The sequence below is a fragment of the Thamnophis elegans genome, chromosome 6, assembly GCF_009769535.1.
Source record: "Thamnophis elegans isolate rThaEle1 chromosome 6, rThaEle1.pri, whole genome shotgun sequence".
NCBI classification, from domain to species: domain Eukaryota; kingdom Metazoa; phylum Chordata; class Lepidosauria; order Squamata; family Colubridae; genus Thamnophis; species Thamnophis elegans.
Window position 1 is genome coordinate 36538031 of NC_045546.1, and position 14518 is coordinate 36552548.

Consider the following 14518-nt stretch of genomic DNA (forward strand, 5'->3'; position numbering starts at 1 on the left):
TGTACATTTATTCCAATGTTAGCTTCCGACTATGCAACTGTAGTTAGCTTTTCAGCCTAAACAGTTTGTGTTTTGATGACGTTTAAAGGATGGGCCCCGAGAGAGATGAAAATGTCAGCATTCTTCTTTTTTTGATGACAGACAATACCTCTTGGCTGTTTGCAAGTAACTGGACGAATAAGTTTCCTCTCCGCTGGAGAAAAAAAAATAATCCTCAGGCATGCAAAAATTAACATTAAAAAGTGCTCTTTTCGGAAGCTTGTTTTATAAAAAGGGATATTCAAAAGAACTTTCTGTCTGAAATGGTGCAGACCCAAAAAGCCTCTCTTAGAAAGGCTACATTATGAATGAAGCCTGAGCTTTTCCAAGAGAGCCTTGACTTAATGTCCTCAAAGAAAAGGACAATCAATGCTATGTGCTGCACCGTCATGTCCCTTCATAGTGATTTGCACACAAAGCTTGTCTTACATTAGGGAAAATAATGTCCCAACCTCAAAAAGCTCATATTTGCAGGAGATTAACTTTCTTTCCAGAGAAATACAATCAATGTAGAATAACAAATGGTTAAATTCATCCATTCATTATATATCAACTGAGGCTTACATGGTATAATTTACTGTTCTATCCAAGAAAGCATAATCACTTGGGCAAGTCCTGAAAAATCCATATTATCTCCATTTGCTTATTAAGTGCAGTTCAGCAAATAACAGCTGCGATTTGGCAGGGATTTGGAAAGTTATAATGCTTTAGAATTTGAAGCTTTCTGCTCTGCATTGCAGATCTATTGGTTTGGGATGGGATGCTGAAAAATCTAGTTTTTTTATAGCATATTATTTAGGAGCGGAAGTTTTTTTTAAAAAAAAAAAATCTGTGCATCTTTTCACAACTATCAGATGCCCCTCTACTCAGCCTCCACATTTCCAGATTTTACATCATTGCTATAGGCACAGGATTGTCTTTAGTTTAATAAAATTCCACTGTTGTCTGTGATTCTGAGAGTATTTTAAACAGCTAAGTTCTTGGGTGCTATGACAACTGCTGCAGCATAAGAGCATTGCACAGAATAACAGTCTGACAGCAGCGGAAGTGTGCGCAGAGAAGCTGGTTGCAGCTGATTGAGTTGAATAGGACTCCTTCTCTGACTATGAGGGAATAGGAGTGCCTCTTTAATAGCTCTTAGCAACGCCCCTGCTTTGACCCTACTCGACTGTGAGGGAAATCAAATCAATACAACCCCCTCCGAACCACAATGCTTCCACAGCAGCAGCACCACGACCAGCAGAGCATCACAGCTGCCTTTGTCTCGTCTTAAATTTGATCAAGATTTCTTCCTTTGATTTGGATTCGGGTTTTGGATATAGTTAATTGCTGAAAAAAATCTTCACGTGCCTCGCTGAAGGGATCTTCTAAATTGTTCTGTAGGAATGCTTTTTATACTTCTGGCTTTGGTGGCTTGCTTTTTGTTCATTAAAGAGAGAACTTTGAATTTGCAACGTTAATCTGAAGTACAATTAGCAACTTCTAATGCTGATGGAATTGTATGTGGAAATTTAAAATATGCACTGTAATAGCAAACATTCACAAACTCTTACCATCGTGAGAGCTTGTTTTGGAATGCTTTTTTTTTTTAAAAAAAAAGGCTCACTCCCCTTTTTAAAGATGTTTTGATGTTATCTTTATCTTTAGTAAGATGTTTAATAATAGTTGATAGGTAATTCGTAGCTTTTAAAGGTTAATGTGTTTTTTTTTCTCCTTTCTTCCTAGAGATGGCCAATAGAGGACCAAGCTATGGCTTAAGCCGAGAAGTTCAAGAAAAGATTGAACAAAAATATGATCTAGAACTGGAAAGTCGTTTAGTGGATTGGATTATTATACAATGTGGTGAAAATATAGAGCACCCCCCTCCTGGAAAACAACATTTTCAGAAATGGCTAATGGACGGAATAGTAAGTAATAATCTGATATTACATCTATAAATGTAACATTTTTGAATAATATCATTTGTTCCTAAATTTCTATCATTTCAAAAATATATCAGATAATTAATTAACTTTTGCATGCATTCCTGACCTCATTAGGTAGCATGTCCTATAAAATCAATAAGTAACAAAGTAATATTTCTGAGATTACAAAGTACATTTGATTTGTTTAATTTAAGAGCAATTATTATCTCCATCTGTAAACTGCCTTTCTCTAGACTCCAATAAACTAATTCAAACATAGAAGGTGATTGCTCTTATGAGCAGAGGACAGTATGAAAAACAGTGTATAGAGCTGTACAGAGACAGATGGAGCAATGGTTATGCAATATGAGGAATATAAATTACAATTTTTGATAGTTAATTACAGCTCCTTTACAACCCTGAGCTTTTCCCTAATAGTATTATCTTCCTTAAAAATGGGCTAGTTATGTTTATGAAATGCCACAATTCTGTTTTTTTTTCAAGGAATAAGCAATTCTAAGTCTTTAAGTGATAATTTATTCATTTACTGAAAGAGTGGCACAAAGGTGCTTTCATTTGCCAAACACTTGGCAAAATTATTAAATGTAGTGATTGTGTTTTTATCAGCTTACTACTTGATACTACTTACACTTGAGCTCAAGCTGTGTTTTGCTCTCCCATGTGACTATCAATTGTTATATAATCTGAAGTGAATAATTTGATTTTGCCTGCTTCATTACAGCCATGTATGTTTTATCTGTGGAAAGGGAAGCTTTGCCAAGCATTTTTAATGCCTTTGACTCAAATGCATCCATAATAAATGCTGTCAGTAGCATACACTTACGTTTGTATTATGTATTTCGTTTGAAGGGCAGGGAGCCAGGGGACACTTTCTAAGTGGCATTAGGATATCTATGTTATAAACAGAGTAATATACACACACTGTGTTGCCTTTAGTTGGTGGAATTAATTGATTTTGTCTCTTTCAATTCTGCTTTTAATGGTCAATCTCCCAGCTGCTCTGCAAGTTAATAAACAATCTTCATCCCAAGGGAAAAGAACCTATTGCAAGAATCACAGAATCAAAGATGGCTTTCAAACAAATGGAACAAATTTCTCAGTTCTTGAAAGCTGCAGAAATCTATGGAGTACGAACAACAGATATCTTCCAGACAGTAGATTTATGGGAAGGTATAAACCTATTTATAAATAAAGGTTTTTTTTTTAATTGTAACACTGTTTAACCTGCTATTCACTATATAGTTCTTTATGGAGAAAATTCCCAAATGCCATTACAATTATTTCTAATTTGGATTGCCTTTAAGCACTGTTCTCCCAGTAATGCCTTATTTTCTCTTGAAACCTATTTTGATGCAAGACTTAATGAAATATTTTGTACTTATAGCCAAGTGAAAGATATGGTTTTTTTTTTTACAGAAGCACATCAAAACTAAGCAAATAGAAGTTATATTATAGCAAATATTTCATAAAAATAAGAAGTTTTGATTTTAAGGATGGTGAAATATAATTAGCTTTCATTTAACTGTAAACCTAAACCACTTTGCATTTTCTATATTTAGCTTGGAACAAAGTTAGTATGTATACTAACAATACTTGCTGAATTTCATTATCTAATTTTAACCTACATGTATGGGAAACATGCACAGAAATTTTAAAATGTACATATTAGGTAAAAGTCCAAACAGAAATTAATTATATTAGTGGAACCCATTACCTAAATCAATACATTAAGAAAGAGACATATAGAAAGAGTATACTTGGAGAAATTTGTTAAAAATCTTGTGAAATTTGGTTGGGGACATTCCAGTGGTGGGTTTCAAATTTTTTTAGAACCTCTTCTGTAGGTGTGGCCTGCTTTGTGGGAGTGGCTTGCCAGTCATGTGACCGGGTGGGAGTGGCTTGCCAGCCATGTGACCGGGTAGGAGTGGCTTGCCGGCCATGTGACTGGGTGGGCATGGCCAACTTGTAAAATGTGGTGAAACTCACTTAACAATGCTCTTGCTTAGAAACCAAAATGTTGGCTCAGAAACTCTGGCATTTGAAGCAAGCAAGTCTTAAAGCTGTCAAGTTACAACATCCTTGAACCCTTAACCCTTTAGAAAAAAATCCCAGGGGTGTTCAAACTTGACAGCTTTAAGACTTATGGATTCAACTTCCGGAATTCCTCGTCCAGTCATGTTGGCTTAGGAACTCTGGCATTGAAGCATGCAAGTCTTAAAGCTGTCAAGTTACAAGACCCTTGCACCCCTAATCCTTTAGGAAAAAAACCCCAGGGGTGTTCAAACTTGACAGCTTTAAGACTTGTGGACTTCAACTCCCAGAATTCCTCCTCTTGCTCTTCATCTTGATGATGTGCAGACAGGCGGGGGGAGGGAGCTGGAACCGGTTCTAAACGGCACTGTAGATTTGTGGAACCTCTTCTATAGAAGAGGTTAGAACTGGCAGGGTCCACCCCTGGGACATTCATAGTATGATTTTCATACGATTGATTCAGTTTCAGATTGGGAAAACATACTTGAGAAGTTCACATTGATTGTAGTACATGAAATTAATCATCTCATGAACAATAACCACTCTCTTGAATGAAAGAAAACTCATGACAAATAGGTCTGAAACGTGACAATAATAATATTGTCAGGATAGTTTAGACTGAGTTTCTGTTGGGTGAACCTTCAAATTTGTATGTTGTCATTTCTCTTCTGAAAATGGACCTTATGCAAGTAGAGTAGTACCTACTTTGATTTATGTGAATCCTACAAAAAGATGTTTTGAAACCCAGCAGAGCAGGTAGAAGACAACTCTTTTTAAACTGAAAAAGCAGATTAATCTTTTACCAAACTCTCAAGAATGTTTTAGAAGCTGTTCCTGACTATCCCAATGAGAATGTACAGCATATGCACAGTCACTGCTCCACATTTTTCTCAGTAAAATGGTAAAGTAACTTTATATGCCCCTCTTTTTATTATATTTTGGAATAAGGAACATTCCTTGTATGTCTCTTAGCATCAGGAAATACTTGGTTTAATGGAAGTAAAATACTAATATCTGCTCTATATCCTGATAATTTAGTCCAGTGCCTAAATTCAGAGTTTTTTTTTCAAAAGTTCTCTTCCTAGTATTAGAAGAATCCATATAATTAATAATATTGTCCTTGTAAGATGAATTTGATATTTCCTTATATGTATCCTTTATGAGCACTCTGATGGAAGTCATGTATATGAGTCAAAATAAATTCTTGCACTCTCCATTTAAAACAATTGCCCATTCTTATTATATTTGTTTTTCCTCTCCTCCTCCATTTCCTAGTCTTGTGCAGCAACTGTAGGAGTTCTGCTTTCCCTTTTATATTTATTTTGTGCTTTAAATTAAATTATGAGCCTGAAGGCCTGCCTAACCTATTTACAGGGACTTTTGTATCTAAGGAACATTTTTTAGATGTGAATTGATAATGATAGCCAGGAAGCAATGAAATAGCTCCTGCAAAAAGCCCTGCCGGATGTGGCTACTGGCTCTGAGGAGAAAATGATAAAGCAATCTTTGCTTTCCTTTACTAATCACATCTCAGATGTTTCCAAGAAAAAGTTAGGCAGGATAAGAGCCAGTAATCCCCATATCAAAAACTGTCAAGTAATATAGAGAGAAAATTCTGGATTTTGACAAAGAGAAATGATCTTTACAATTCAAACAGCATTCTTTTGAAGCTTGGATCAGAAACTGGATGAAGGTATTGAAGCCTTCCAATAATGGTAATGTCCGGTTACTTATAGCTGCATTCACAGAAGAGGAATTCTGGAAACTGTACTGCTCTCACAGATGAAGAGTACCAAGTTGGAGAAGGTTTACATATACTATGGGTTACACTGAGATTACTTACTTGGATAGCCATTTACAGATCTCATAGTTTAGATCTATATTATGCTTTGGAGTAAGAACAGAAAAACCCAAGCTCTAGTGACATTAGCGTTGTTGTGAAGGAAAAAAAATGATTAGTACGCTTAAGCACATACTCAAGCATAGTACTCTTGAGCAAAAACTGGCAAATATGTTCATCTGATATATTATGTCTTTTCAAATGGTGCAAATAATGAATAACTAAATGTAGATAACATTTCTCAAAAATCCTTCATGCTCATTAAGACACCAAACTTGTCCCCAAATTGGGAAGCAGGATTTTGTATTGTGATTGTCCCACCAAAGTAATGAAAGTGATTCTTGTTTATCAAGTCATAGTTGGCTTCTATTCTTTTGAATTACTAAAACAGTTCTATATAGATCAGCATGCCCTAAAATTACAGAAGGTGTATGTATGTGGGAGGGAAACTAGCATACAAAATTAAGTTATTATGTAATACCTTATAAATATTATTTCTACATTAAAAAAATAAATCCTTAGTTTGCCGTGGGGCTGCCTAGTCCCTTGAGAGCCCCTCTGGCCTGTAATAATCCAATGTTAAATGACAATCTTAGAATTGTATTTTTACTTCACCCATGTAGCCCTCAATAACTACAAACAACTACAAACAGTAATTTTAAAAATGTGGCTTTTAAAAGCAATTTTTAAAAGGTGCTATTGTCATGGAATTAACAGATGTTCCTTATTACAATGAGCCAAGGCTCTGTGACTCACAATCCCCCTTTAATATTAACTTTTCTGTGGCCTTAGTCAATTTAATCACTCTATCTTTGTTCATAAGCAGCTGCTTATGAACAAAATAAGGACTTCTCCAGTGGTGGGTTTCAATTTTTTTTAGAACCTATTTTGTGGGTGTGGCCTATTTTGTGGGTGTGGCTTGGCAGTCATGTGACTGGGCAGGTATGGCCGATTTGACTCACTCATGCACACTCAGTCACATGGCCACCCATGTGGGGGCAAGCCATGTGGCAAATTTTTTGGGGACTTCTATGAAGAGGGGGGGAAGAGAGGGGAAAACCTCCCAAAAATAGACAACTGGAGGATTAAGGGCCAAAATTAGGGAGATCGGAGAAGGCAGGACAGAGGGGAATCCAGTAGAAAGCTATCATACATTGGGGAAAGAACTTTGGGAGACTGGTGGAGGCAAGACAGAGGGGAATCCAGTAGAAAGCTATCACATGCTGGGGAAAGAACTTTGGGAGATTGGAGGAGGCAAGACAGAGGGAATCCAGGACAAAGCTATCACACACTGGGGAAAGAACTTTGGGAGAATAGAGGAGGCAAAACAGGGGAATCCAGTAGAAAGCTATCACACTCTGGAGAAAGAACTTTGGGAGTTCGGAGGAGGCATGACAGAGAGGAATCCTGGAGAAAACTCCTGAGCTTGCCACTGCTGTCTGGTGGATTGTGCTGCTGGACCTCTCCATGCTTCTCCGTTTACTACCTCCACTCCCAGGTATGGGACTTGACACCAAATTGGGCTAGGATAGTGCGGACGGGTGGGGGGAGCGAGTGATGAAGCGGCTTCCGGACGGGCGGGGGTGAGCGAGGAGCGACAAGGTCGGGGCAGGCGTTCTGGAAGTTATTTCTGGGTCCACCGGTCGAACCTCCTCTCACTGGATCGGTAAATTTCACCATCTGGTTCTCCCGGTCCAGTGCGAACCAGCAGAAACCCACCACTGGACTGCTCTGAAAACAGTGCTGGGCAACTTTTGAAAAGATGTTACTGTTAGCGTAGGCCATGAGAAATTAACATCTGTGGATTCTTTTCTGTGATTTTTTATGTTGTCTTGTCACCTAGGGTTTGACAGATGGTATGGCTTTGTAAATGTAGAGGGAGTTTTAACTCATTGGTGTTCAGTATTTGGCTGCTGAAATAAATATTAGCTTTACATATCTAAAGCTTCCTTCAGCAGATCTCTGAGTGTAAATTGTCAATGCAAAGAGTGGTGGTGTTGAGAATGAAAATGAAAATAATGCTATAGTCCATCATACTGCCTTCTATATGCAAAGGATGATTTATCTATAAAGTAAAACTTCCTGCATCTGTAGAGATGCTTCACATAATTTAAACATCTGGAATTACAGGGCTGCCCTGTAGAGCAGGGATATCAAACTCACAGTCTGTGGGGCCGGATGCATTATGCACTGGCCACGCCCACCCTCAGTTTAGCAAAGGGAAAAAAGTGATGGATACGTCATGTTACGACATGACAATGTGAGTTTGACACCCTGCTCTAAAGTATCTATGGAGATTTTCAGTCATCCAGGTCATGGTTGGCCCAAAGGTGCTTTTTCAATGGGCAACTGGACTTTCTCATTTACTGAGAATCTCCATATGCATTTAGCTATGCCCTTTGGGATGAACACGCTTCAAATGGTGTGGGAGTATGAAAGAATATCAGAAAGCCCAGTTGCCTCTTGAAAAAGTACCTTTGGGACAATGGTGGGTTCTGGATTCTGTTCCAACTGGTACGGTTGAAACGGGCTCACCATCATCCACATGGACGCAGATGCATCTTACCGCTTCCGCGAGCCTCTGCAACACTCTAGCTGCTCAATGGAGCGTCACACAAGTGCTGTACTCACCATGCACATGCGCAGAAGCGCCAAAGATTTAAAAGACCAGTAAGGAGCTCAGGCGGGCAGGCGGGCCCTCTGGAGCATCGTACTAGTACGGTATCCAATGCTCCGGGCAGGCTCTGGTATGCCTGTACCGGGGCGTACTGCCTGCAACCCACCACTGCTTTGGAATTACTTTAGAGTGATTCTCTATACCAGTGTTTATGATACAGGTGTGTGGACTTCCAAAACTCCCCAGTTAGCTAGCATGAGAAGCCCTGCACAGATAGACACATGAAGCTGACAAGAAAGATAATAGAGTGAGGCAGAACCAACATTCTTTTACTTCTATCCTGTGCAACCTCTCTCCCTCCTGCTTCATATATGTTCAAATTTGGGGGGGGGGGATTGAAGGAGGTTTAAAAGAACTAGCTGGAGACTGAAAGAAAAAACAAAGTGCTTGACATAAGAAGAGTCCAGCGAGAATCAGCAAAAGCCTGATATATCTATATTGGAAGAAGGCCAGTGAGTTATAAAAGACATAGATAGAAAATAGCCTGAACATGAATGGGCTGTATTCCCTCATAATATCATATTTTGGAGCCTATATGCAGCTTATGCTGGTGAAACTTGCAGCAAACCATTGATTTATTTCTGGGTCTTGTATTTTACTTCATTCGTTGGTAGTTAGAATAGGGGGGAAAATCCTAACTCCCACCCTCAAAAGCTACTTTCAATTTTTTTCCCCACAAAAATTTGCCAAACCCGATTAGAAAGATATAGTTTACGGAAAAGTGTAGCCTCTAATACAGGGGTGTCCAAACTTGAGAACTTTAAGACTTGTGGAATTCAACTTCCAGAATTCCCCAGCTAGCATGCTCTAATGCAATAACATAGAGTTCAAACATATGGTCAGGTTTCCTAAATCTCTAAAACTTTTTATAGTGACACACTGACAGTCATCCAGCAGGTTGCAAGCTAAAAGTAGGAAGAGTTCTGTCAAGGAAAATTCACTTGAGACCAGAATAAAAACAGAAAACATAATGTAATAATAAAAGCTCTGGGGATTTTGAGGTTAAACAGGTGTCTACGTAATGCTGCTGAAGTACAACCAAACAATTTAATAATAACAAATGAATAATTCTTTTTAGGAAAAGACATGGCTGCCGTGCAAAGGACTCTAATGGCTTTAGGCAGTGAAGCTGTTACAAGGGATGATGGATGTTACAAAGGGGATCCCTCCTGGTTTCACAGGTAAGAATATGTTTGTTGTTTCTATTTTTCAAACATAGACTAAATGTGAACGAAAAACAAATGTACATTTGTTTAATCAAAAACAAATCTTAGACAGAAGAAAATGTGTTTTTTAAAGCGAGACACCTTAATATTGGCCCTTTTCAGCTGTTAATTAAAGAGTTAACGATCTCTTTAGAATAGATATTGAAAAATATGCCATTTATAATAATGAATTATGTTGATGCAGAATGGTTACCCAGGAGTAAATTCCTTTGCTTATTGACTTAGAGCAGGCGTGTCAAACTCGATTTCATTGAGGGCTGCCTCAGGGTTATGTTTGACCTTGGGGGGCTGGGGTGGGCATGGCCAGCTCAATGTAACTCATGTTGGGGGCAGCTGTGGTGGCTCAAACGCTCTGCCAGCTCTGTCTTTTGTTACAATGACCTCCTGCAACCTTCTGCCAGTAAAAACGAAGCTTTTACCACCCGCGGTCCTTGTGAACCCCATTTTAGGCTGCAATGGCCTCCTGCAACCCTCTGCAAGCGATAATGGAGCTCAGGAGTGTTGCACACAGTCCTTCCAAGCTCCGTTTTTGCTGTCAGAGGCGGGTGGTTCTTCGCTGTTTCCAGGGTGATCTAAGCACCCCGTGAGCTGGAACTGGCCCCTGGACCTTGAGTTTGACACCTCTGACCTAAAACTATTGAAAATGAAAAGCATAGAATCCCACTATTTTCAGACAGGAAATATATAAACCTTTAGTATAAATTCTAATAGCATACGTAGCTTTTAAAAAAGGGGAAAGAACAAAAACGATTCCAAATCCTTCCCTATTCCAAGTATGTGATTTTTATTTTTTTTAAAAAGGTAAAGGAATCCCTGCAGTTTTGATTCCACTAATCACTGCTAACCAGTGACGTGCAGTCAGGGGAGCCAGGGGAGGCACAGCATCACCACTGTCAAGCATGAAAAGGAAAAAAAATCTAAACGGGAAAAGGCGAGTGCTGAGGTTAGGCTAACCAACTGCTGCCACACCGTGAATGACTGCCTATTTAAAAAAGCCTCTAAAAAGTGCCCTCTACTACAAAGCAGGAGAACTGTATGCCTCATCTAGTCTGTCTTTTTAGAGTTAAGCAAGGGTTAAAAGCCTAAAAAATCCTGAGGTAGTTGAGGCATGCAGTTCTCCTGCTTCATAGTAGAGGGCGCATTTTTTAGAGGCTTCAACTCTGTCATTCTATTTAAAGCTGCAGCATCATGCTCCCTCTTCCTCCTCTCTTTCTCCATTTCTGATGCCCCCCACACCCACCCCCGCTCCCTCTTTTTCTTCAAATTTCCTTTTTTTTCTTTTTTCTTTAATAAATGCAATGCTCAGGCATTCTCTCCTCTCCCCTGACACCCCACTGACTAAAGCGCTTTCTTTCGCCCACCTGAGCTCGCGGCAGCCCGCTTGAGCTCTGCCGCGAGCACAGGTGGGTGAAAGAAAGTGGTTTAGGCTCAGGCGGGCGAAAGAAAGTGCTTCACTGACTAAACCACTTTCTTTCGCCCACCTGAGCTTGTGGCAGCCCGCCTGAGCTCTGCCGCGAGCACAGGTTGGCGAAAGAAATTGCTTTAGGCTCAGGTGGGCAAAAGAAAACGCCAGTGGGGTGTCGGGGGAGAGCACTGCCTCACCAGCCATAAACCTCACCGCATGCCACTGCTGCTAACTATAGGGGGCAGTGCTCGTATCGTTCCAAGGCCATTGAGCCAGTGCTGTCTGAAGACATTTTTGTGGTCATGTGGCCATCATAACATCATCTGTGCTGTTACCTTATCACCAAAGTTATCAAATTTATCTACGCGCATTAACTTGCTTTCAAACTGCTAGATTGGCAGCAACCAGGGAGAGAATGGAAGCTCACCCCATCATGTGGTGCTCGTCTTTAACTTGGACTGTCAGCTTTCCAGCTGAAAAACCCAGCGTCTTAACCGCTGAGCCATTGCACCACCCTCAATTATGTGATATGGCCCCATTTATTTTGTCTCTTCCCTGACAATGCAGAACTCATCCTAGAAACATTAGATGAGCCCCCTACTATCCAATGCTTGCCCACCCCAGTATATAAATTGTGTATCAAGGAGTCTTCTCTTGCTTGTGCCACTAGTAGATAGGGTAGTATGTCTTGCTTAAAATGCTTGAGTCACAGCAATGACTCAGATATCTGTAGCAGCAATTTTCCAAGCATTAACAGAAATATGAAACATAATTTGCAATCCATTACTATCTGCTAAGACAGTTCTGAAACTATACTTCCTCAGAATTTTGTTCTACTTCTTGATTGTTGATAAATGAACATATATTTAAGAAAGCTGCCTAACAGTTCCTGAAGCAATTTTCCCAAACTGATATTTGATACATTTTGTAACATCAACCTCTGAAGAAATAGTGCTTAATCTTGCACGCTCTCATCTTAATAAAGCAGAACATCTACCTAAGTGTTTTTCTGGATGGTGGCCAGATAACATAAAACCATTACTACCAAGACAGTGGCTGAATGATTTGCTATTTTGCTATTAACAATATTTCTACTCTTTCTCAAATATGACTTATCTATATGTAGCAAAATACCAGGTTGATTTAGTTCTCTGGTATTGAGATGCTGAATGAGATTAATCCAATACAGGAGTGAGTAGTATCCATCCACTATAAATCCTTATTTGGTAATAATTTTGAATTTTTAAAAAATTGTTTTGAATAAGGCCAAGGCACCTACTAGGTTCCAAGGGGGAGCTGTATCGTTTGTTGGATGGTGATGAAATACTTTAAATATCACTGTAATTAATGCTACTTTCAACATGCCATATTGGCTGAGATCACAGGTGGATTTCACATAATCTTACCACCAGATCACCATGCACTGAATGTGTGAGCGCTTGCACACCTTCAGTGCATGCACATGGCCTTCCGTGCATGTGCTTTGCTCACATGTGTGGCTCACACACATGTGCGCGGCTTAGAAAACTTAGCTAAATAGGATGGCATAGTGCCGGGGTGGGTTGGCGGGCCCACCCACAGGTCACTGCTACTGGTTTGCCCATCACCTGAACCGGTCCGAACCGGCTGAATACCACCACTGACTGAGATGTTTTCTATCTCCTTGTGTTTAATATTTTTTTGAAGGACCATAAATGCAAAGTAATGCATTTTGTTTTGAGTCCTAACTATTCTTTTCCCCCCACAATGGCTAAATATGTTCAGGAAATAGAATAGAGTTTTAGAAAGCATGAATGTCTGAATCTCTGATATATAAAGATATTCATACTTCAAGCCCCTGACCTCCCCTACCCTCAGAAAGATTCCTAGGGTCCTTAGGACTTGCTGGCTTCCATTATCTTATGACACACCTACAGCTTCAGAAGGTGGAATTCAGTGTTAGAAACCTCTTCTTGTCTTACAAAATAGCTCATGTTCTCAAAATCAGGACAGTACTAACCTTATACTATAGAAAAACACAGGGGCTGTGGCAGTCAATCTGATTAAAAAAAACATTTGAGAATTTAAAGCAAAACAAACCTGTCACTTTTAAAACAGAATCATTTTCACAGGAAAGCACAGAGGAACCAGCGAGGATTTTCTGAAGAACAGCTTCGCCAAGGACAGAATGTCATCGGTCTTCAAATGGGAAGTAACAAGGGAGCATCCCAGTCAGGGATGACAGGATATGGAATGCCAAGACAGATCATATAGTTTAAAACCACCTTTAACTTCTCACTTATCCACTTGGTAGCATGGCTGACTGAAAAACACATAGCTCATTAATGTTCATGCTGAGATCTGCTTCTAGGTTTTTTCTCTAAGCTTATGTATGTGTGTGTGTGTGTGTATGCAAATATATACATGTGCACACATACACACAATCTTTCAACTGAAATTGTGGATCTGTGTGCTTGTTGCGTGTTAGTTCACATAGCACACTGACACCATATGATGTTCATTTTTGAACTATGCAAAGACTATTTTTCTGTATTTATTTGCAATTCGTTATTTTCTGTACCCTTGTCTTATTGAACTGCCTATAACTTCTCAGTCCTTTTCTTCTCTCCTCTATCCTACTTTCGTCTTCTAAAAATAAAAATAAAATGGGATGAATAACTGCAAAGATGTAGGCTGGATATCTCTTTTGCAGTATCTCTATGCTCTCTGAAATAAATGTTTTAAAAGGAGAGTGAATATGATTTGCCAATATACAGACATAGAGAGAGAGACACACTGTTTAGCTGATCAAATGTGATTGGGCAAAAAGTGTCCCAAATCAGAATAAGAATTGTAACCTAAGAAGAAGGAAGATCCCCAATCCAAGAAAAATCATTCCAGAAAAAGCTGTAGCATCAGAGGAAGAATTTGGACAATCAAAGCAGGACATTGATGGGAAGTATGATGTTTATTGATTCCAGTCATATTCTGCCTTCAACTCTTGAAAGCCAGTTTTTCACGTGTAGACAAAGGCCTGATCTATTATAAGGGTTTTTTAAAAATACCCCTTTAAATTTTGCTGATTTATGCTCAACCCCACTACCATACTTTCTTCTGAATACACTTACCAAATGTTTAGCTTAATCAAAGAATAATTTGGTTATCAATAGCCATTTGGACCAATTACTTATATATATAAAACAGATGATTTTGACATGGAAAACAAAACATTTCATTTAAATTATAACCTTCTCAACTATTATGGTTAAAGGAAGCTTATCCTACCATTAGTCTTCAGTCTAAGAGGCTTCGGGTATCTTTTATTTAAAGTTGAAGGAAATTTAAAATATTAAAATGAATAGGATATTTGCATAATTTATTCTATATTATTTTGCC

The 14518-nt window shown here is 39.0% G+C and overlaps 1 protein-coding gene across 1 annotated transcript; it reads left to right on the forward strand.

The window, feature by feature from the left end:
- Window positions 1-1217: 1217 nt before the first annotated feature.
- TAGLN3 (transgelin 3) lies at window positions 1218-13801 on the forward strand. The gene is made up of 5 exons (XM_032220155.1): window positions 1218-1418; window positions 1765-1946; window positions 2960-3134; window positions 9591-9693; window positions 13255-13801. The coding sequence occupies exons 2-5, from the start codon at window positions 1767-1769 to the stop codon at window positions 13394-13396; spliced, it is 600 nt and encodes a 199-aa protein (XP_032076046.1). The 5' UTR covers window positions 1218-1418; window positions 1765-1766; the 3' UTR covers window positions 13397-13801.
- Window positions 13802-14518: the final 717 nt, after the last annotated feature.